Source organism: Thermobia domestica, chromosome 5, assembly GCF_964235325.1.
Source record: "Thermobia domestica chromosome 5, izTheDome1.hap1.1, whole genome shotgun sequence".
Classification (NCBI taxonomy): domain Eukaryota; kingdom Metazoa; phylum Arthropoda; class Insecta; order Zygentoma; family Lepismatidae; genus Thermobia; species Thermobia domestica.
The window spans coordinates 123,155,032-123,180,036 of record NC_137458.1 but is presented as its reverse complement, the minus strand read 5'-3'; the positions used below and the strand labels follow the sequence as shown (position 1 = coordinate 123,180,036).

General features: G+C 36.1%; 1 protein-coding gene across 1 annotated transcript; it reads right to left on the bottom strand.

Moving 5' to 3' along the window:
* Positions 1-1,191: 1,191 nt before the first annotated feature.
* Positions 1,192-24,054, bottom strand: COX8 (Cytochrome c oxidase subunit 8). The gene is made up of 2 exons (XM_081759030.1): positions 23,880-24,054; positions 1,192-1,467 (listed from the first exon to the last, which is right to left on the bottom strand). The coding sequence occupies exons 1-2, from the start codon at positions 23,991-23,993 to the stop codon at positions 1,372-1,374; spliced, it is 210 nt and encodes a 69-aa protein (XP_081615156.1). The 5' UTR covers positions 23,994-24,054; the 3' UTR covers positions 1,192-1,371.
* Between the last annotated feature and the right edge of the window lie 951 nt (positions 24,055-25,005).

Below are 25,005 nucleotides of genomic sequence, written 5' to 3'. Positions count from 1 at the left end.
CATTACTCAATCATTAAAAAAACAAAATGATCGCAACTGAACTCTGCATTTCTAATTTGTAGTACGTAAGGAAATACAAGTTTATTACATTTGGTGACACTGAGGAATTTAATTCCAGATAAGACAATAAATACATTTGTGTTTATAATGGCTTTATAATCTACCCTTTTCTCCTCTCTTTTAGATATAATTTTGACTTTCCAGATCATCTTGCATGAAAATTATAGCAGTAATAAATAGTTTCTGAATACAGAATTATGCTCCGTTGTTTTCAGATTATATGAGTTTTATTTCCTTGATGAAATAAAACATATATTAGTCACAGAAATTATATTAGACGGGACGTGTACCACCATTTATGGTATCAGGATAATGTTAAGTGCAGTCGATAAATGAATATCCAGCAATTGATAAGCAACACCTTTGCAATTCAATTATTTCATGACTGTTCTACCTGCAAGCCTTATTTACTTGCAAATATGTTGAATTACCTATGCACGTTACGATTGCAAAAGTTAAGCGTATAACAACACCGAGAGAAATATGTAATGCTGCCTACGCCCACTTTGTTTGATTGTATTCTTACTATTGATTCCGGTTCTTCACTCACGAAGTTTATTTTTGCACATATTTTAAATTATTAGTTATACATTTCTTTTGTTGATAAACTCTAAATAATTTATACAGAAAAAAAATAATAGTGAAACCTAAATCCAGGATTAATAGTCAATCTTGTATGATTATGATTCTGGAGCTCCGCCGTGACCATGTTGACAGCGTACGAGCATTCGGCGTGGGAGATTCAGGTTAGATTCTCGGAGGGAATCCATGTGGTTCTGTTCCCACGTTAAGCTATACACTCCCGTCTCATGTAGTCTTGCTGCTGCAAGGAACGTTAAACTCAAATCAAATAAAGATGATGATTCTAAGATTTCCTAGTCTCCCTCTTATTTTAGCCTTACACTGAATAACGTAACCAATATATGACTAGATTCTTTTTATTTGAGGAAAAATTTTTGCTACGGATCTAAGATGTATTCTCCCTCCCTAAAATAAACAAATACTTAGTAATTTCAAGGAAAACCTGTAAAATATCAACGTTAGCAACAAATGAACATGGAATAAAGTTTTCTACCAATCTCGGAAATGACTTGAAATTCTAATATATGTATAAAATAAATTAATACACGATCAGATTTTTCACATTTATTTATGTGCACCGAAGAAATGAAACGTATGTACAATTACTGACATTTCACAATGGCTATCACTATTAATTACAAAATTTGCTTTCACTCAGTGATTTCAAGTTTTCTTTTTTCGAGAACTAATTAACAATAAATGTATTTCACTACATATTAATATAGTCTTTCACTCTCGTGCCTTGTATCTTTGTATGTTCATCATGACATAAGCAGGGATAGCAAGAACTCCAGCAAGTATAATACCACCATGTGCTAGCTTCTCCTGTAGAAAGAAAATGAAAACGTATGTAAATGAAAGACTATAATTCAGTAAAACAGGAATAGTTAGAAATAAATAAATTATATATACCACATTGAAGTGTTTTGCTGTAACAGTATTTTAAAAAATATCAGTCTAATCTTAGATAAAAGTATAATAAGTGTTACAAGAAGTAAAGAGGAACTATACATTCTACACAGTTCTCAAAATACGAGATGAAATATCAATAGTTTCAAATATGACTAATCATAAATCATCAATAACAACTGAAGACGTAGGTGCAAGAATGGTGACAGCTCCAATTTTACATGTGGTTAAGGATTTAGAAATCTGTTAGAAAATATTGTTAGAAATCTGTTTACTCTACTTCAGCCTCCAAACTTTTTGAAAAGAAATGTTTCACTCCTATAATATCACATTTCTTTACAGAAAGTTTGGAGGCTAAAGTAAACAGATTTCTAATGATATTTTGTTTCAATACTGAAGCAAATGTAAATTTGGAGCTGTACCCTTCTTACACCGGTCTTTAATTTCTTACTCTTGTGAACGTCGAATCAACATATCAATAAGCATGCAACCACCATTTGAAAATAATAATAATAATAATAATAATAATAATAATAATAATAATAATAATAATAATAATAATAACAATCTTTTTGGTGCAGTCAGGTTTACAAATTCTGCAATGCTCATTTCTGTCTTCGGGCACTCAATACTACACAATTCAATTGTGTTTCTGTTGTTTCCCCTTTATCTACAAACTAGGTGAAGAGTCAGAAGCTTTGAAGTGAACTGCAATAGTAAAGAATCAACTAATATAAAGCTAATACTTTTATCTTAATTAAAAATAAATTCTGACCAAGGCAAACCATTTTTAATAGTTTACCGTTTCGCAAATGTATCATTGCCTTCATCACACACGCATATCTGATTTGGTCAGATTTTAATTTTAATTAAAGCAACACAGTTGCAAAGCTAGAATGAACGGCGTTCTAATATTTTTAATGTTGAAAGAAAAAACAAAAACGCTAGAGCAGAAACATACGTATTCAAGATATCTCTTACATATCACAATTAATATGACGCACGTAGCCGACTTCATTATTCTAGGAATTTATCGTAACTTCTTGGAAAACTGAAACAATGGAAACCAATGGTATATTTAGTTCTGTTGAAACTATTATTCAACAAAATATTGAGTATGGGGGCACGATTGCTGAAAGGGAGACGAGTCTGGTTCGATCCCAGGCCTTGTGAGTTTCTAGTGGACAACATCGTGTCCATTGGTTTTCTCCTGTTCTCTCCCTCATTTGCATTCCTTTTTATAATAATTCACTTTCATTATTCATCCATCTCCTTTGGCCTAAAGGGAATGATCATGGGACGTAAAACCAGAAATTTCATTTAATTCCAAGTAGTTTAATTCCATGAGGGAAAAAAAAATCTTGACGGTTTCAACTTCCTCTACGGTCTTACTGGTTTTTAACCACGCCGAGTTCGCTTCCCCGCGGGAGTTCATGTGGTTTAGACTTCACGTTAATCAGTAGGTCCACGTTTCATATAGCCTCGCTGCTGAACGGGACGCTAAACTAAAATCAACTCAACAACGTGAAAATAAGTCTACAATTTCCCAAACCGTGTCAGTGTTTTCTGATGGTGCTGCATCCCACTTTAAAAATCGCTTTAAGATATTCGAGATGCAAACAGGTCCGATAAAGCAGTATTCTTACAGTGAAACCGGCCATGCAAGGCTCTTTGCGACGCTATTGCGGGGAAATGAGGGGTGTAAAGAATGTGACAATGCGGCATAACCTTAAGCAAAAACAGATACACAGTATTAAACCGCAGAAGAATTCGTGAGTATAGCGCAAGTTCAAACTCCGGGTATTTGTTGCCTGGAACTAAATCCAACAACTTCCGAAAAAAAAAAAAAAAAAAGAAAAAAAAAGCGAAAAAAGCAAAAATGGGAAAGTGTGCGAGCGGTAACTGGTATTCAACGAAGTCACCTTTGGCTTTCGGAAAATGGCGAAATTTTTATGGCAGTAACGGGTCACCATGAACTAACTTCATGCTTCCCCGAAAATCGAGCTTCTGCAATTCAGTGTAGATTTAAGAAGTCTGCAAAAAGGAACTTTTGTTACATACATATACGTATGATAACCAGTAGTGTGTAGCGGAAATATGAATAAATCATGAATCACGTGAAGTTGAAGTGCTGTTTATGCTTCCTCATGGACCTTCAGCAGGGTACCGGTTTCCAGAAGAGCATAAGAGAAGTGAAAATAAGTGTTTTGTGGCTGTCGACAATGTGCTACTACGCAGGGGCGAATCCAGGACGGACTTCTGGGTGGGGGGGAGGGTTGTAATAATGCCACTTAAGAGCTACTTTTAAGAGCTAAAAACTCGGGGATGGGTTTTATTTATATATAAAAAAGGAAAGTGTCTTTTTCTGTGGGGGCGATCGTCCCCCTGGATCCACCCCTGGACGAGTTGTGAGTGCAACAACACCTATTGGAGCATCTGCACGGTTACATGCTATTAGCGAAGAAGACACCAAGCAAGCAAATGATTGGTGCATGTGGAAAAAAAAAAATCAGTGAAAGTTTGTTTCCGAAGACCATTTTAAGTAAATGAACTTGAAATGTGTGTGTTTCATAATCATAATTTCCATCTCAGATTACTTCGGAATAAAAGACGAAGAAGGAGGCTCATTTTACTATTTTAGAGAGCCTTTTTGATCAAAATAATAATAAAAGAAACAGTCAAGAAAACCTTTTATTCTTCATTTAATGAATGTGAACTACAAACATCAAAAAATCATTGCACTTTTACTGTTTTCAATGTCGCTAACTGATATCAAAATTAACGAAACTTCGCTACCTTCATGAACATTGAACTATAGTTAATTCATGAACATTGGTCGAGAATGGTATTTGGTGTGTTTATTATTCATATAAAGTTGAACCATCTGACAAAATTTCAGAATTTTAAAAGATGGTGTTTTCGAGAAAATGGCGCCCAAAATGGCGATTTTTGAAAATTTTACAATTTCTGGAATTTTTTGCGACAAAACGGTTGCATACAGAAGCGATACAATTTTTTTTTCGGAAAGCGGGTAACTAGGTCTTACCAACTGTGAAAACAATTTTAAAATTCGAACCGGAAGTGCTCGAAAAAAAAAATGCAAACTTCGACTTTTCAGATAAACTGACGTTCATTTATTAATTTATGTAGAAAAAGATACGCATGCGCAAACCAAACTATAATAAAATATAGTTTATTTATATCCCTATGTACATACCACAACAAGAATTATGACTGTCTTCATAGCAGAATGGTGGGGCTCCGAAGTTGATCATTTTCCATGTCTTCTATAATTCATAAATTGTACTTTCCGTCTTTGATGACCCATTACTTCGCGGGATTTTTTTTTTTTCGACAAAAAACTGGGTCTTTTAAAAACATGTCTAGTTGCTATAAAAAAAGTTTCAACAATATCTGAGATGGTGATGGTACAAATTTATTTATTTATTGCCTGAGTTGAAATGGAAGGCACCATAACTCGAAGTTGTGAAAGTTCCTTACATTAAATTAGTAAAAATAAAATGACTAAAACACAATTACAGTATACATTAGCAACAATAATTAGGTAAAAGCATAGAGCTATAGCTTCGAGTTATGGAAGTCACATCAAGCGAAATTCGACTTGTAGAGGTTTGAAGATACGAAAGTTCGAGTTACGGAGGTTGTAATTTTAAAACATTCGAGTAAAAGAGGTTATTTTTAAATTAAGTATTATGGAGAGTTGAAAATAATTGTGAAAAAAATTAGAGTTATCAATTCCAGTTATCGAGGTAAAAACTGTATATACATCTTAATGTAGTAAATGTATATATTTCCATATCTTAATCAAAGTCCGGGTTAAAACCCCATGAATCCTCTAGCATACACCATTGATAACAGTGTAAGACGACTATACTTTTCTACAGAGTAGTGACTATGAAGTACTAGGCATTGTTGCTGCTGTCGGAGGTGTTGACTAGTACAGTCTGACTCAAAACTGATTCTAACTACTAACTGGTTCATTCAATTCTAAAATTTGTCTCCGGGTTTGACAGCCAGTGGAAACATTCGGTCGAAAAGATGTAACAGCTGTTCCAGGCTTCAGTCATTCTGAGTGAGGTTTTTCTTAAGTTTTTCTCATTCACACCAAGCAAATGCCAGGACTGTACCTAACACACCGGTCCGAGGTTGCTTCTTTCTTTCCCCAGATAGCGTGCTCGCCGAGGGGTGCCACCTCTCATACATGACGAGCTTAAGGTCATAGGTAACGCCCAGAAATATGTATGTATAAATTTAAAATTTCGCAACACACCCTATGAGATCGCGCGACACCAGTTAGGAACCATTGGTTTATAAAGTTATGACTTGGTTTATAATGATAGTAAGCTCAGCTATTATTTTGTGCAGAACACCGGACCCGGAATAACGTTACGCGGCGGATTAAGTTCTGAAATTACGAACTTAATCCGCCCCGTAACGTCATTCGTGAATTAAAACTTTCGTACACTGAATTTATTTTTCCACACTGAAATTACTGCAAATACAATTAACCCGTTCTAGTCACAGAAACATGGTAGTTTTTTTGTTCTTTTTCCTTAATATTTTAAAGTGTTTTCTGTGATGAAGAATATAGAACTCATTATCGTTGACAACAAATAATTTTAACATGTATTTTGTCTGTTGGCAGCAGGGTTTGCCCAAGTGGGCCCAGCCCGAAAAAACCCGGTGGGTTTTTTCGGGTTGGATCCACCTGAAAAAATCCACCTGTGTTTTTGACCTATTTGTTAGTATATTATTGATACAACTAAGGTGATCACATTGTAAGTGATTCTTATCAGATTTCAAACTTTCCTTGGGCGAATTAGAGGCTTTCACGTTAAGGTATACAACATTCAACATGAGACCTTTATAAAGTTCTGAATGCACTAAATGAATTTAAAAACAGCTTGAGATAGTTATAGAATAAATTAATGTGTGGATTATGCTTATAGCCTATTTGAAGTAAAATAAGCAATTCTGTACTTTAGAAAATATTTTCCGTGAATAGTATGCTCGTCGACTTGGCAACACCGAGGGACATTATCACTCATACGTTTGACGGGTTTAAGGTCATAGATGCCGGTACTAATAGTACATATATAAATACATTAGTAAAACTATTAGTATTATTTCTTATCTTTGATGTAAAACACAAGGTTCTTCAACTTAAATTTGGTTTTCCAACAATAACAGTTTAGTTCAGTCATTTGTTGCTACTCTTCAAGTAAGCATTCTGTAGAATCAACACCAGCAATAGCGTAAAAATTCTTGTCAAATTTAAGAATCTTAATGCTCGGGGTTTCGAAGGCTACGTAACGCTTACTATTTCAAGTGCTGAGTTCAAATTTCCGTACTAGTGGAAGTTTTGATGTGCACGCTGTGAAAGAAGTGCTCGGGAAATTCCCGAATTAAACGCAGAAGGATCGGAAATGAATACTTCAACAATAAAACTATTTATTTTACGCTTAAGCCTGCCATACGTCCCGTAAAAAACGGGTGTCCCGTTTATGGGCCCGAGTGTCCCGCGTCCCCGTAAATTTAGTCGGGACAGGGAAATGTCCCATATTTTAACTCCGTTTCATTTCTGCTATCAATATCAGCTTATTCGAAAAGTGAAAAACAAAAAATTCTGACATTGGCTGGGAATCCTGTAATTAGTGTATGAACAGTACGCTGTTGCATGTAACAGTTTCGAGGAAGTTATAACACCACCTGTTCGACTTGATAGCGAGCTAAATTTGCAATGCTACTTTTTCCATTGCACTTGATGGGAACTCGGATACTCTCCGGAACATTAAAAAAATGGCTTTGAGTGTTTCTACATTTACAAACATAGGGAAGATGACTAACCTTTTCTTAAGCAACACATTAGATAAGTTAACAAGAATCGTAATCTTTCTCAGAAGCTAGGGGCACAGAATTGTGCTTTGGTCCAATCTTTAAAAAATGTAAATCTGGTCCTGACAATTACACACGACACAAGGAGAAAAATCAGCCTTTCACCAGATTAAACTGACGAACGTAATTTTGGCAGATACAGCCATGTAAATAAATATTGCTAAACAAACGAAAAATATTAAGAGTAGATTGTACCACTGATTTAAATAATTTGAATATTGTTTTCCTGTAAAGCATTTTTATAGCACAGCTTAAGTCTTTAGGCATCTTTAGTCTATACAATTAATTGCAGGGTACGAAAAGAGAAAAGCAGCTGCTGCTTAGTGAACTTTCGCCAATTATATTCTTGAAAAAAAAATAATAAATAAATAATAATAATAATAATAAAATAAAATGAAATCTTTTACTTTTAGTCTCACGGTTATAACTGCTATGTCCAAGGTGATGGTGATGATGAGAAATGAGTGAAATGACAGATGAAGAAAGTGGGAGGAAACGTTAGAATTTCGAGAAAACCCACGCAAAGGTGTTTGTCCACCATAAAGCTCACTTGGCGCGAGCTAGGATCGAACTAGGAACCCCATGCACTAGAGGTGAACGCTCTACCACTGAGCCACCGCGGCCTATTATACTTTTGTTCATAACCAGACTACAGTTCATTGCATTGTGTTGGAAGGTTGAGGAAGGGGGAGGATCTCAGGTGTCCCGTATTCTCATGGAGAAAATATGGCAGGTTTATTTACGCTGGAAGATGTTAATTTCATATAAGACATTTTAAAACATTTATTTATTTCATACAACATGAATTGTATCTTTGTTTTAAATTAATAGACCCGTTTTGGTATTCATATTTGGCGAACGCCAGTCAGGCTTCTGGATGACTTTATCTACATTTGTTTGTTTGTCTGCCGAGCTCCTTCATGGCTATGCGGTTAGTGTACGCGTCTTTAGTGTGGGACCCGGGTTTGCTTCCCGGAGGGAGCTCATATGGTTTGGATTCCACGTTAATCAGTAGGTCCCGTCTCATATAGCCTCGCTGCTGAAAGGGACGTTAAACACAAAATCAACTCAACTCGTTTGTCTGCCTCTACCACACACACTACTGAGTACAACTTTTGGCCTATTAAGTTAAAATTTTCAGAATACAAGCACGAGACACTCTAAATTTCCTGTATAGATTTTGGCGGCATACCAACGTAAAATTTCAAAATGGCGGAAATTTTTTTCAAAACCGCGAGTATCCACGCTACGAAGCGCAATTTTCAGTCTTTTAAGTTGACGAGATCTGCTAAATTCGCTGTATAGATTTTCTCGGCGATCGAATGTAAAATTTCAAAATAGCGGCCATTTTTTTCAAAACAGCAGTAAGTAGAAAATTGTTGCAAGTTGTGACAATGACAATCTTGAAATATAAATCACATTTTAACATTTTTACCCCAAAGACATTGAAATATTTCGAAAAAAAAAACGAAAAAACCAATTAAACCCGAAAAACCCATATGAGCCCAGGTGGGTTGGGTTTTTTTCAAAAAAAGCCGGGTTTTTTCCAACCCTGGTTGGCAGGTACTGGGACTTTTTCTTTCTCCTCCTCAGATTCAGGCCTGGAAATGTTTCTTCTACGTTTCTCGATCTTTAGCTTTCTCTGTTAACTCCCAATATTTTCTTCTATTTTTCAAATCATTGATCAGTTGTATTGTTCTTCCTACTCCTCGCTTTTCTTCCATCTTTCCTTCTTTGGCGGTATTAAGAAGATAATTTCTTCGCAAGCTATGTCCAATCCAACTGAACGAAGGATGCTGACTAAAAGTGTCATCTTTCCTACCCGTTTTAAAACGTCTTAGTTTGTTACTCTGTCCATTTTATCAACTTCATCTTCCTCCAACCACTTCGAAGCTTTCTAAATAATTGTTCTCTAACTTTCGTAATGTCCAAATCTCTGAATCAGTCTAATACTCAATATATAGCGCATGACCAGCTTCTTGGAGTCTAATATTAAGCCTACTGGTTGAGACTTATCTTTTCTTGTTGAATGCCTCTTTGGCAATGGCAATTCTCCACTTGATCTCTTTGGCGATGTAAGCGTCTCTTGGCGAAATACTTCTCAGCTATTTCAAATTTTCGACCTTTTCAAGTTTTCTTTGCCCTACTCTGACCAATAAGGTATGTTTCTACCGGATATTCTTATGACTTTTCGGCATTCATTTCCATTCCATATTGTTTCCCAGTGTCAATTATTTTGCCCATCATCTCCCGTAATCCTTTGGCTCTAGCTATAATAACCTGTCATCTGCATACTTGATTTTGTTAATGATCTACCCAGATCTAGAAAGAAAAAAAAAAAAAAAAGAATTATTTTACAATTTCGATCCTGTAAAAATGAATTATTTTACAGGATTTGATTTACATTTTGGATTCTAAACAAAATTTTCGAACGCCCTCTTAATTCTTTTTGCCCTACGCCATCTAACCAATTATTTTCATCTTGTTTAGTTAAAATGGACTTCATTCGTTTCACTCCAACATCAGATCCTGCAGAAAAGTCAATTTATAATATAAATGCTGGAATTTTTTTTTACGCCATTATAGGAGTATACTCGCCACAGCGTACTCGAACATCCTTAAATATGCAGAGCTCTTATAAATTCAACGAATCCCCAGTTCGTTACCTCAATTGCAGTCTCAAATGCTTCATGCAAAGTAACTCGCAGCTTCATATTATCAATTATAGGGTCATTTCTGAACGTATTGATATTTGAATTGAAGATATGCAGACATGTAAAGTTTACATTGAGGCTAGCCATTGAAATTTGAATCATCTTTTCCAAGTTCAACGACGAATGCATTTCTTTAAAAGCGATTAAGAGATCAGAAACTCTAGAATTCCCTAAAAATGCCGGTGTCAAATAACGCGCGCACACTTGTCCATTCACGATACTGCAGAATTGCACATTTGTCTCCAACAACTGAATTAGTTCATTTCTACAGAGATAATAATCCACAAACGAAAGTGTATGCTATTTGTCACGCTGAGGCTGCATTTTTCTGACGAAAGTGTATGCTATTTGACCAACAGAAGTTTGAAAGCTTTTGCTTCTTTAGCAGCACTGAGGATTGATGTATGTCATTACACTTTGAATATACTGCAGTAATTTTGCTTTCACAATGTTTTTACTAAGGTTCCCACTCAAACTAAATAATCGAATTCACGGCTCTTTCAGTTTTCATGGTCCAAACTGTTTCAATTTCGCGGTCAGAAAGTTTATACTAGGATTGAGGAACACGTGACCGGGGCATGTTCCGTCAGCTGAAATTTCACTGCATTTTCGTGACCAAGTCCTTGCCAGGACGCTCATAAGTCAATTACTTAATTACACACTTTGTGAGCATAATGACAGGGACGTGGAACAAGAACTCGAGAAAACTACAACTTCTAGCTGAGCCCGAAATAAGTGCGAGTCCAACTGAGCCTAAAATGAGCGCAAGCCCAACTGAGTCCGAGACAAACAAACGTCAAAGGCCGGCAAGTTCTCTTTCTGAATGGAATGTGTTTGCAGTCAGAACATGCTGTGAGTCAAGACAGCCTCAGCCTCTAAACAGAAAAAGCATGACACAATGAGTCTATATCCATACAAATAAAATTTCGGAAGGGGGGGATCTGTAAATGATAAGATTTAACTATTTTTTAAAAATCTTTTCTAATATTTAAAATTTTTTACATGATCATTTCATCCAAACCAACTAATTATATATATCGAGGAAAATAAACTTAAGTGAGCTCAAGTGACCATTAACCATGGTCAAGTGAAATGACCATGGGCCCAACTGAACATATCTCGCTCGCCCGAGCTTAACTGAGAGAAATGAGCGCGAACCCAATTGAGAAAAGTGACCAACTGAAAGAAATGAGACCAAGCGCGAGTCCACTTGAGAGAAGCGAGCGAGAGTTCAATTGAGATTAGTGAGCGCGGGCGAGCCCAATACAACATGGCCATCTATGGAAAGCATTGAATCAGGGTGTCTACTAAAATTTCAAAATGAAATTTCGTGACTATTTGTTTCCCAAACCGTAAAATTTAGTAACGTTCTTAAGAGAGAATTAGGCCGAATTTTTATGCATGCGACATAAGCGTACTTTGCTTGCGATTTGGTAGCGTCTGAAGCCGAACATAGACGTTTTTGGTAGTGAATTTTGACGCTTTATAGAACAAAATTTTCCAGTCTGTACTTATATTCGCACAGATAAAAAAAATAAATAAATAAAAATAAAAAAAACGTGACCCAAAATCTAAATTTCGTGACTTCTTCTTGACTTTCATGACCGTTCTCTGATTTCATGTCTTTTTCATGACTTTCGTGACCGAGACACCCTATGAATATACATTATTATTATTTTACAATAATTTGAATCGAAAATTTTACCGGTCCCTTTTCTTTTCTTTCATTTCATTGCGAATTGGTAAGGAAACCCAGTCTGTTACACATTTTGGAGACAGGCGCTAACAGAGGTGTGGCAGCACACCCTCCAATCCTCAGAACAGTTTTGTTCCTTCTTAAAAGCTGCATTACTGTTACAAAATATGTTTACACGTCTTGTCTGAAAGAATCTTGTTTTATAACTGCATTGATAAAACAACTTTGGTTGAAAGAATTGAGAGAATGATCCTATTTGAACTCTTGTACCATAAATATTGTTCGCAAAATTGCTGCAATTTTCAATGTCAGAATATTTTTAAAATGAAAACAATAAAAAAAAAAAAAAAAAAAAAGAGAGAGAGAGAGAGAGAGAGAAACAAATCATTACAAATGTATATGTAACTATTGATGGAAAATGATTAAATATGTGCCCATAAATGCATAACAATTAGTATATTGTATTGTAAGCAAAAAAGCAGAAAATACACTTTGGAATCTATAATGTGTATCCCATTTTTAAAGCTCAAGAGTATGATGCAATTAGTCCGGCTGTTTACTGAGTATTGTTCCAATGAATACGTTGATATGAAACTTTCTCAGCAATTTTCGTAAATACATAGGCACTTCCAAAATAAACCTATGTGCGAATTAAAATACATTAAAATAAAAGTAACGTTACTCAAATACGAGAAATCATACTCCAAAATCCTCTCACTTGTTTGATAAGCTAACCTTGCTTAATACAGGCCAAAAAACTCCGATAAAATCAAAACTAGTGAAAAAAAAAAAAAAAAAAAAAAGAGTTGGAACTATGCGTGCGTTGAAAATGAATTTATCATTGAATCATCGATCCAACTGTAGTTTGTGGATGATTTAGTAATATGATATTTCACTGCACAAGCGAAAGCACAAGATAATGTGCCCAACTGTAGAACGTAAGTTTGTTACACCTTGTTTGTGGAAAATACAGATAATTTCTAATGAAGCTGCAAATTAAAACACAAGTGATCAACCACATCTGAAGTCCTCTTAAAATATTCATTTCAAATATGCTTAAAAGCTCATTCTTAGCAAATCAAAGTTCCCTGAATCTTAGCAGAATTCCCTAACTTCACTGTTTTCCAGGTTTGTCGCTATCTTGATGGAGAAGCTGAGAATGCAACAGCAAAATTCAAGTCTTTCTCACCGGGAATCAACACAGAACCTCCGTGTACCAAAAGAGCGAGTGCTAATCACTCGATCAGAGGGGAGGCTACCTACTACATTCTGTACGGGCATGTGCCCTATGGGTTCTTATTCTTTTGCTGAAGCCCTCAAGCTACACGAGACGTATCCCACAGTTTAAGGTGCAATCCAAGCAATCATAAAGCACTATACATCTTCAACTGGGATTCGAACCCTGCAACCCTCGTAAGAAAGGCGCACGCACTAGTCACTAGACCAGTGATAAAGTGGTTCCTATTCATAAAATGACATAAAAAACTTTTAGCTAGGGAGACTGTTGAGTACCCACGCACATGGCATTTTGTCACCGCGAAGTTTACTTGGTGTGAACTGAGATCGAACCAGGGACTACATGCAGCAGAGATGTGCTCTACCACCAAGCAACCACGGTCCCAGGTTTATATTCGTGTATCGATTTTTACCTATATAGAGATTTTGGACTAACGCTCGCCTCTGCTCACTTCGGCAACCTACTGCTCTGCTACTCGCCTATTCCTGCTCTCTACCGCCTCCACTTTCAGGTAGGTTACGATTTTTTTTTTTTTTTTTTCATTTACTGTCATTTTATGTTTGCTTACACACTGTAAACCTGTACGCACTCAAGTGTGTAGGCGTCAATTCTGAATACATTTTGGGACCAAGAACTGCAATTTTAATTGTTACTATCAGGTGAGATTGGATTCTTTTCTTAACAGATTTTATTTTTTGCACATTCTCGCGAACTTAACTGCGTGAGTGAATTTTTCTGAGTCCCTGAAAGCTGTCAGTTTAACAATGCATTCGAAGTAACAGGAAAAAATAACGAGACTCACTAGCACAGTTCACAGTTTGCTGTTTTGAAATACTTAGCTCCTCTTTTGATGCTTAATGTAATGGTATCTTTAGAACAAAATACTACCTTGGAAAATGCAAAAAATTCTGTTGTAGTTACAAAAACACACTTTTCAAAAGAGAGTTGTTTGGGAGTACGCTATATATTAATATAGCTGGAGGAAGGCTCTAATTGTTTCGATAGCCATGCTTGTTAAATTCTTTGCTGTGAAGATTCAATACTCTTGAACTTGGTTCGAATCCCAATGGGCAATTTATTTTTTTTTCTTCTAATTTTTCTGCTACTTTTGCCGTCCAGTTTTACATTATACGTATTCCTTGGAAGTAACTAAACCTTTCTAACCTTACCACAGGTAAGAAATTGAGAAGCCATGAACCTTTTCTATCTTTTTCCAATGTAATCTATTTAATGTATCTTAGCTCAACTCCGAGTGTGTGTGTGTGTGGGGGGGGGGGGAGTATACCTGGAAAGAACGTTGTACTTGCAGGCGACTGCGTTCAGCATTCAGGTAACTGGGAACCTTTCTAACCGATACATTCATCAAGCTCTGCCACAGACCTGTGTGTTCAGCACTTTGTTGGAGGGTATTGCAACATTTTATACGAAATGCCAGTAATTTCTATAACACACCAAAGGTCTTCGATTTTGCAATACCATATTATTGATAATATGAATATTTTCTGGATCAGCACTGCTGGAGGTACACTGGAGCGAAGTGCATCATCAATGAGTGTTTGACACTTCTGGAAATCTGTAACTCAATTTCTTACAGAAGCACTACAAGTTGCAAGGTTCCTCAATGAGTGATATCACAGTGGATTCTTCGGGGCAATTTCCTTTTTGTAAAGATATTCGAATACTGCTCGGTTTTCATCCGCTGTTCCTTGGTCATACCTGTTCAGAAGGCTGTTCAAAACAAGGGACAGTAATAATTAATAACATTCACTCAATAATACAATTCAATACTTGATGTATGTTAAACAGCATTCGCTACTTCTTATGATATCAAATTTATTAGAACTAAAACAAAATGCGTTTCTTACAGGAGTAACTCAATCCGCATTTTTAAGCTTCCGAACTACGCATGTCTGAGAACGGAAACTTAGAGAACGGATATATCCGTCAACTCTTCCGTCTTGTATATCGACAGGTATCATAGCAAAATCTGTAAAGCACATCAAGAAACTTTTTGTTTTTTAAATATGGGCTCAGTGTCTCAAGAACAGATTCACCTTCTCACTTAAGCTTCTATTTCTGCTTCAACGTTGCTCAGTATAGAACAAACTGTAATAGATAGTGAAAAGCTGCTTCTTGAAATGAATCTAGAGTCCAAAGAATAGAAGCTGTCCTCACTTTTATCCTTCTATTGCAACTTAAGGGGAAATACTTTTTGTTATTGTTTCTACACTCATCGCCATGAAGGAACACAATAATAGATAGATAGAAGAAGTGTATTTATATGGATTCGTACGAATTGATATTCTATTTCCTCTGTTTTATCCTTATAGAAAAACTAGAAGTTGTAGAAATCTATAAAACCTCCAGTTTCAATTCTGAACCTCCTGGATTAAAATCTTTTAACATATATAGAAAGAATGCTTTCATATGGATTCAGCGTCTAAAGAACAGGTTCCATCTTCGATCCTATCCCTGAACTTAACCTTAAATGAAAGGAACGTCTAGTCAATCATTTTAAGTAAATCTCACACCGATTCATCTTTATGAATTTCTTTGTTACATCATTTTCAAGAGAAATCAGCGAGTCCTTTCAGTTGTTGTTGCTTCGTAGATGTTCTTAGGTATTTATTTTTATTATTACGGTATCAGGTTTCAAAACTGGGTCCCTAGACATAGCTATAATAAAATGGTGAGGAGAATGCGGTAGGCTACTGTTATATGTTAGGATAAGAGTCATATAGGGTCAGTAACCAGCACTTTAGCATTTGGAGCAGATACGTACGCAGGAATATATTTCGAGAGGAATCCAAATTCAATATCAGGAAAAATTATATCACTTATAAAAATCACCCTTACATTAGATTAAATTTACAGAAAAATCGAGATTTCGGAGGGAGGAGTCCGGACTCCCAGCCGGTTTTATCTCCATTCTAAGCTTATTAAAATGATTTGGCGTTTCCTTGTTTTACATTGGTTTCCTTCTGAAGTTTCGATTATTAATATAATAAATTACAAGTTAATATGAAGCAGGTTGTTGGAATTTTCCCCAGCCCAAAATTCCCTAGTGGGTTTCTATGGGTAAAACCCACATAAAAAAGCCCAACTCGAAATATATATATACTTGAAAACTTGGATTGAAATAATAATGAATATGATTATAATTTCTTTCTTTAATCGTACTTCTTAGTGTGTGCCTAGTTTCAGAATAGACTTAAAATATGTATTTACCACCAGAACAGAATACTATTGAAAACAAAAAAGGTTTGAGAGACATCCATAATGAATTTATTTGCGCTCGATCAAATTCGCTGTAACACTGTTCAACTATAATCAACTACATAAAAACTGAAAATGAAATTGTCTCTGCGCGCAACACGGGATGCAGTTATCACGCTACCTCGAAGTAGATTTTTAATCGAGTTACTCTGATTAAAATGCGTGTTCTATGGGGGAAGCGGAGGGTCAACACCTATGCGAAAATCTTAATATCTCACGATTCTGTCAAGTTAGGAAGATGACATTTTTTATGTAAACTTCCCATTAAAAGTAAGTGGACCCGTATCCCAGTGCTTTTGAGAGTTTTCATTATAAGTAGGAAGGGGAGCATTTTCTATTATTTGAAAGCGATGTTGTCTGTTATTTCTGATCGTATCACACGAGGAAACGGTTCAATAGTCTGAAATGTACGCAAAAGTACACTTTGACCAGAACATTCATACTAACCAGAACATTCAGGAACAAATTCACACTAAGTAGCAATACGAGGAATTAACACTATTTCTAACAAAATGTGCCCAAACTTCCCTAACTCTAAGCTAACCCAACCCCACCCTACTTATATCCATCTTACCTTATGTGAACAATGCCACATCTTGTGACAAAATCACTTGTTCTGCTCAAAGTGCACTCTTACCGAAATGAATCTTTGAACATAGTTCATTATTATTTATTTATTGTGTTACTTTGACTAAATGGAATAAAGGGGCTTCAAAATTTCGGCCAAAACTACAGTATCTGCTGAGAACGTCAAGTTAGGAAAATGAAATTTGGTATATAAACACTTCACCAAAAATTAGAGGACACGTCACTTCCTGTTTTTGAAAATTTAATTTTAAGGGAAGAATAAAGGTGTTTTCTATAATTCCTTTTTTCACACTTAAATCGACGACGTCTGTTGTTTGTGATCGCGTTACGGGAAATGACTGAACAATTTGAAATGAGTTTTAAAATAGAGTTAGTACCTGCCTCAAGCTGGAATATTAGCATGTAACCTTCCTTAAAGGGTGTATCCGAAGTGAGAAGAGGGTTAAATATTCATGTCAGAAACAGAATACCTTACTACATTTTCACTGATATGCGTATTCTAAGAGGAAAAGGAGGCTCAAACATTTTTCTTAGACCTAATTCTCCCCATGTAAAGAACGGGCACTTCAGCTTGTATGGAATCAATAGTAATACAGCTACATTACCATGTTTTTGTTATATACTTGCATATTAATACAAAGAGATAAAATGTCTTTCTTCATGTGTCAGTTAATTACAAAAACGAGAGCGCTTGAAAAAGGAAATTACTAAATATACACCTTTATCTTCTCAACCCAACGGCAATCAGATCGTGGAAATCTCTAATTCTTCTTGCGTATCTCATGGAGTATGTGAAGCACAGTACAATTATTGTATGTCACAAAATACCTTTAATACGGTAGTAAAGATCTATTGTAAGAAGCCAAATTTGCAACTGAAAATTAGAAAAAAATCATTTCCAACATTTGTTCTTAAAAGAAGACTTTTTATTTCTTAAAAAACAACATCTATTCAATAAAGCCATTTTCTTTTATCTCTGGCTCCTGAACTAGAGGTACTATCCCAACATTTGCCTGGCGTGTTTTGAGTGAAATCCAGGATGGTTAGGTCAGGGATATGAGTCATATGTGTTGAGGGGATTTTATTCTTATTCTGCATTACATAAAATTATCCCCCACTTTGTTACTCTAGAAAATTGTGTACTTTCTTCTTTCTAGAATCGAAATATAGGCGAGTGTCAATGGTGCAAAGTGTGTCTCACGGAACGCGTATCGGACTTCACGGATTCCTGTGAATTTTTTTTTTTTCCATTTTTGTCATTTCTAAATTTTGTTCAATGTCTCATGATTATGCACCAGGGCTAAGGGAAACTCTGATGATATGGACAATAATGATGTTATGACGAAAGTGGTAGGGAACGGAAGAATCCCGAGAAAACTCATACACACGATGTTCGCCCACCGCAAAACGCACTTAGCGGAAGCTGAAATCAAACTAGGAACCCGCGCCAGACGTCACTATCGCTGTCCCACAAGAGAGTTCCATAGTTTTATGTGACAGTAGAACATGTTGGCCTAAATGGTATTTTAACCTTTAACGAGTTTTCGATACCATTTACCTACACATTTTTTATCTTGCCTATTGTGTTTGAAGAGTATTATTTTCAGGTATTGTTCCTTGTGGTCATTTATGTACATCCTCTCCGCGATGGTAGAGCAGTTATTGTCCCCTGGTAACAACTCTGGTGAATTTTACGCGGGAAGTAGTCTGTGGATATGTTGTTTTGCAAGCGGCGCCGGAAGCAGACAGAAAAGGTAGTGAACCATTAAGGATTAAGTAGGAATATGGCTATAGCTCGTCTAGTAAGTCTGTACTGTGGTTGCTTATGGGCTTTTACTTCTGCGTACTTACCCCCTTAAACAGAACAGATTTCACTACTGTAGTTTATCTTAAAGAATGTTAAACATTTACCGACGATACAAAAATAATTTTCGTAACTTCTCTTTTTTTTTTTTTTTTTTTTTTTTTTTTTAATAAAGTATTTAATTAGCTTTCAATGGCTAGTTTTTGATTTTTAAACTCGAAGGAGGAAGACACGATAAGCTTAACGGCTGTTAGAACGTTACCGGTGCATTTTCAAGTGACTAAAACTGTCTGCTCAAAGATGCCGTTGCCAACTGACGATAAATTTCACCGTAGTGTCAACCTACATTCGTGCGCTCATTAGTATTGTCACTTTCACTGATTTCAAGTACGAAAAAAGGTAGCTATAAAGGAATAATAGTACGACCAGAAAGAATTGAATAAAATCCTTCTGATTTTAAGAAAAACTAAAATTTTACTTCCATCTTTTTTTTATTTTTCTTTTCTATCTCAACCAAAGAAAAATATTTTAATCAAAAAAGAAAGACCGGAAATGTTGTTGCAGCTTAACGCGAGATTCGAACAACTTGTGTCTCCACCGGGAATCGAACCCAGGACCCTTTGGTTACAAGGTGGCGAGCGTAACGACTCATCCACGGAGGCACACTGAATAAAAAGGCAGTAATAATTTCAGGGGATGGTCTGTTGCTTCAAGTACTTCAGTTTTATCAGGTCTATTATTATTATTTAACCAAGCTACAGCCATAATTCATATCTTTCCATAACTATTAACTTATTTGTATTAAACATAAACACTAAGTGTAAAACTTCTTAGGCCAAACACTGATTCATGAAGTGTTTCTCGGAACATCTGAGTTCGATTATTAATTATATATAGGCCTATCTAGTCCTCGCCGGGAAGGAAATTTCAGCGAGAATTGCTACAGGACGCATTTCGTATTTCTTTTATGTTTCGTGCATTGAAATTTCTTTGGCAGTTCATAACTGACTGATTTGTGTTGGGTTTCATAATAGCATTGGTTTCAGAAACTACACCAGGAAATAGGGAGACAGTTTGGTGCGGTGGGTGGGGCCAATAGCTTACCTATTGTATCGTCTATTGTCGCGCTAGATGACTCATGTCAGATTTCAGATGAAATTCTTCGCTGTTGTGTCTTTGCTAGTGTGCAGTGTGTGGCGGAGTGCAGTCTCTGAACATTTGGCATTTTCTTGATTGTGTTCATTTATTTACTGTGCTGTTCTGGGAACAAAATCGCGCCGTGTATGTGTGCATAGGTGCGTGAGTGTGTGTTAATATATCAAAATGGAAGAAATGACAGCCAGCACCTCTTTTAAGCGTAAGAGTGGTTTAGGGTTGAACAGCAAAGAAAGGGCTATTGTTATGAATGTGTTTAATTATTTAAAGCAGAAAAACCCGGGTAAAAGTATAAGTTGGGTTCGGATGATGATATGGAAGGAATTGATTCTTTGGAGTGCGATTGATTCAATATGGTAAGTTGTTTATTATTATTATTATTTATTAATCATTATGGTGTGGATTTCTTTCTTTCTTTTTTTTTTTTTTTTTTTTTTTTTTTTTTTTTTTTTTTTTTTTACTACGTGAGTTGGCAACATCAGTCGGCAGTATAATAGAAGCGCGATCTGCTCTGCATTTGTTTTTAATGCTCAACTTGGCATCGCTGTTCCCATACAACCAACAGTCCACTCTTAAGTCTGGATAAGTTATTCGTACAAAATTTAGTAAAACCCAATATTACCCAAATAAAACCCAGTGGGCTGGGTTTTTCACAACTCGGGCATGAAGTTTCAATTAATACACCTGCATTAAAGCATTTGTTGTTCATATTGAACTACTATGCCATTGTTTTGAAAAGAAAGAAAGAAAAAAAATCACAGAAACGAGATATGTAGTAAAAGCTATTTATGTTCTATGTTTAATCGAAGCTCTTAATTAAAACCAGCTGTACTGAGTCATGCTGCCTCTTATCGGCCGCGATACACAAATTCTAATGAGAAATGAAAGAGATCAGACAAAATGTCACCATGTAAATAATAATAATAATAAAGGTCATTAGTAGGAGTCATAAAAGTGATTCAGTAAGAGAAATGCAGAGATATAGAGCGGAAATGATTTAGAAAAAAGCTGCACCTGAACCAGGCGTAGTGAAATGGGGCAAACATTTGAATGTTATCCCATTTTATGGGGGCACAATTTTATAAAATCCACGGAAGAACTGTTACTTGATTTCACAATAGAATCACACAAATAATGAAAATATATCGGGATCCTAAGGTAAAAACACGAAATGGAAACTACGCCCTTTACTACATAGTACTCCTTAAGACAGGCATGAAAAAGTGGAGTGTTATGTGAAGGCAATGTACAATCCGCGGCAAAAAACCTGCAACATGAGCACATAAGTTTATTCTGAAATGACGAAGTCTTTTGCTCCAAAATAAGTGTGCATGGGAGGAAGCGGAGGTTTATCCTGGAGTGATTCGTTCTACTAAGACGTTATGTTCATTCCCTGTGCTGTTAGGCGTAGTTTCACAATGAACTTATATCCTCATGTTGCAGGTTTTTTGCCGCGGATTGTACAAATTGATCGTAGCATGTGCGTTTCACTATCGTCGTTTATGAGTATACCACCGTCACTTACACGTCTGCTCTCTATGGACACATCGCCTTATTACCGCTCGGGTTCTCCTGCTGTGCTACAGCCCGACTCGGATAGATAGAATTCGTGCTTTTTAGTGGTCTCCTAGCACAGCTGACTTATACTTTAAGTTAATTCGCGCTCTATGCACAAATGTAGTAATATTCAGCAATCCTAAAGTCAATCTGCACACACTAATACATCTACTTCAACAAGAAGCACTTACAAAGGCAGTAAGAGTGCAGTTCCTGAGAAGGAAAGTCCATATTTCATGAATATAAGTATCCCCAGTGTAGGAAGAAGTATTTTCGTATGAGTTTTGTAATTTTTAATGTCCCACAGACACATATTTGATAGCGGGCTCCGCTCCAAGCTCTCCTCTAAAAGTTTATTTAATATTGTAGTAGAGGATTCGTTGTTTTCGGTACTTCTAAATCGTGCATAGTTTGCAATACTTAACAGTTGGAAGATACTAATATTGCGCAGTAATACAGTATAGATGAATACGTACCTAATCAAGAGCAAAGAAAGCATGAAAGTACGAAGTAATTGTGATTAACAATTAAGAGTAATTAAATTCAAGAGTAAGACGGAAATGAAAGAGTAACCCTACATGAGATATATTAAAATAGCAACAAATGAATAGCTAGTAATACAATGTTGAAAACAAATTCTTCTGGGTCTTATCCGGGGAAGCCAAAGGTTAGCATTAAATAGGTATACTATTTGGTTATAAGCAACTGGGGCATTACAGCTGTATCGCCGGACCACATGAAATTCGAGAAAAAGTTTCTCTCCGAAAATACAACGTTGTGATCCTGGACCACTTTGTAGTGATTAGTGCACGAAACACAGCGTGAGTATATGGCATAAAAACTAAAATTAAAACACGAACCAACTGGTGCTAGGTGGCCACTAAGCAGCACGAATGCCATTTAGTCGAGTAGGGAGGAACGCGAGCGGCAGCGAGGGGATACGCATAAACGAGGCTAGTGGGAAAACACTTTATATGTCATAAAATGCATAGCTTATGTGTTGCACAGCCTTGGGAGAGATAATGCCTCCAAAAAAGGTACTAAATTAGGTTCGATTCGATTAGGTTTCGTAAGAAGTTCCTCTTGTGTAGTTTCAAATTATTGACATACTTATTATATAACCTGTTAGCCTATTTATTATGTCTTGCCTTTCACACAATTTCATCAATCGACATCGCTTATTTTTGTATAGCTCGATAAAATTCAAACACGATATGACACAATCTTTTCATGTACGCAGCATTTCCACACTGCCTATCCCATAAATAATATCAAGTGTAACCCTCACCAAATAGTCTCTTCCGCCTCCATATACAATATAGTGCCGCTTATAACTTCAAAAACAACTAACAACAAATATTTTCTTAATTTTAAGAATTCTCGGGAAGGTTCCAGAACACAGGTCCCACATATAGGTTAGTAGCAAGGTTGGTTCCTTTCTGTACCAAAGGTTATTTAATTCGCACAGGGCTTGTGTATAGCCCGCTTCCTCCAGTTCTTTGTCACCGGAACTGGAAGTCACTACTACTACTAGTGCTACTGCTACTACATATATCGAGAACAGAACTCAACGAATCCCTGGGGGGCTTCTAACCCGTTCCTACTACTACTACTACCGCTACTACTACTACTTATACTAACCGGATCCCGGGAACCGGATCACATGAATCGGTTGAAGTCACAGTTGGAGTCAAAGTAAAAATTTGCCAAAGCTTCCTTACCACAAGATTTACACCTTAAATCCTTATAACATGCGATTCCGATTCATTATGAACTAGTATGAATCGTTAGAATCACTATCATTCGTTAAAAATCACTGGGGAGAACGGGCTATACTCAATCCTCGTACAGTATTGCCGAGCGCGTGTTAGCGAGTGAAGGCGGGTTAGAGCCCCGCAGAGGATATTGTTTTCTGTTTTTATTACAGCTGAATGGGAAGGGGGACCTGTGTTCTAGAACCTTGCCGAATTACTTTCAGTCATACTTTTTCACAAACCAAAATAAATTCTATAATTCATTTGATAACTTTTCTAAAAATGGTCCGGCAATACAGCAGTTAACCTGCAACTTGTGCGGAAATGTACCCGTATCCTTTGCAAAATAGTTTTTATAGCATAGATACGATTAAATCTTCCTAAAGTAGATCTGCACCGAGGAGTCCATATACTAGAAGTAATTGTTTAGGGTACAAACAACCGATTTAGTGAAAAATATCTATGCAATGACTTTATGTATTGATCCCTACGTATTGTAAAACTGCACTGAAATATTTAATAGCTATTTCTTTCGTTTGCAGAAGTTTGGGAGCATGAAGCCGACTGCAATATTAAGTTGCATATGCACAGTTCCACATAAAACTACTTTATGACAAATTAAAGGACTTACTGGAAAAGATATCCTGTTTCGTGGTAAACCAGAGGCCACGATTGTTCTTCTCTGCATAACATTCCGGCATACAGCAGGTGCTGTACGAATTAGTGTATTCTGAACAGGAAACATTTTTTAGTCGTCTGCCCTGCTCCTTCGATCTTGCAAAGATGGTGGAAATGGAATCAGGATGGCTATCAGCGTTGCCAGACTCAAAAGAAACAGCACCAAACATCTACTGAAATTTCTAATATGTGTGACGAACTTACATAATTATTTTTTCTTATTTATTTATATCATTTATTGACATACATATATTTTCTTGGTTTGTTAATGATAACCCAAGAAAATATATGTATGATAATGATTCAAATGTAAATGATAATGATTTATTTTTAGCAACAGTGTCATTTTAGATTTTGCCTGAAGGGAGGGAGGGGCAAGATACTCCAACGACGTAAGAATTAAATTGAAATCTTTTTAAGTTTAACTTCCCACGATTATACCGCTTAGATTAAAGGAGATTAATGCAAATGAATGATTGTGAAATTAATTTTTTTACTCTCCCACGGAGAATCGAAACCGAGACCATGAGCGCCAAAGACATTCGCTGACCATTAGATTAGTGGGGAGATCTCCTACCAACACAAGAGTTTTACGCTTTTTATTCATATATTATCATTCAACTGATTAAAAGGGAATTGTCTCCTTCCCTCCGCAAATAACGCCCAGATTTTTTAAAAAAAGATAATTTTGATTTTCTCTAGAGCCCTTTTGTTGGTTCCCGAACTTGCAAACTACGCTACTTGAAAAGTGTTATAGAGCAGAAGTGATAGTAGAAAGCGTGAACTGTGATTTTTAACCCTTTTAAATTTTAGCTTTGGGGCGGGAAATTTTCAGGGAAATAGGGATTTTTGGTGAAAATCTTTTTTTTTTTTTTTTTTTAAGTTTGGGCCGCTCTGGATTCCCCTGTGTTAACGCACAGATCTCTAAATTAACTGAAAAATACTAAGAGTTGTACGAAATTTCAAACTTCTGTCGAATAGAAGGGCGGGAAAATATTTACCAATGAGCTTACGTAACTTGTTGAACAATGCCTCCAAGCTTGGAAAAAAAAACGAAGTAAAAAGCTTTATTAGTAATT

Coding starts and splice junctions, on each gene's coding strand:
- COX8 (XM_081759030.1), bottom strand. CDS start 23,993: ATGTTTCCTGTTCAGAATACACTAATTCGTACAGCACCTGCTGTATGC. Junction 1,468..23,879: donor GAAACAGGATATCTTTTCCA/GTAAGTCCTTTA, acceptor TTCTTTCTACAG/GAGAAGCTAGCACATGGTGG.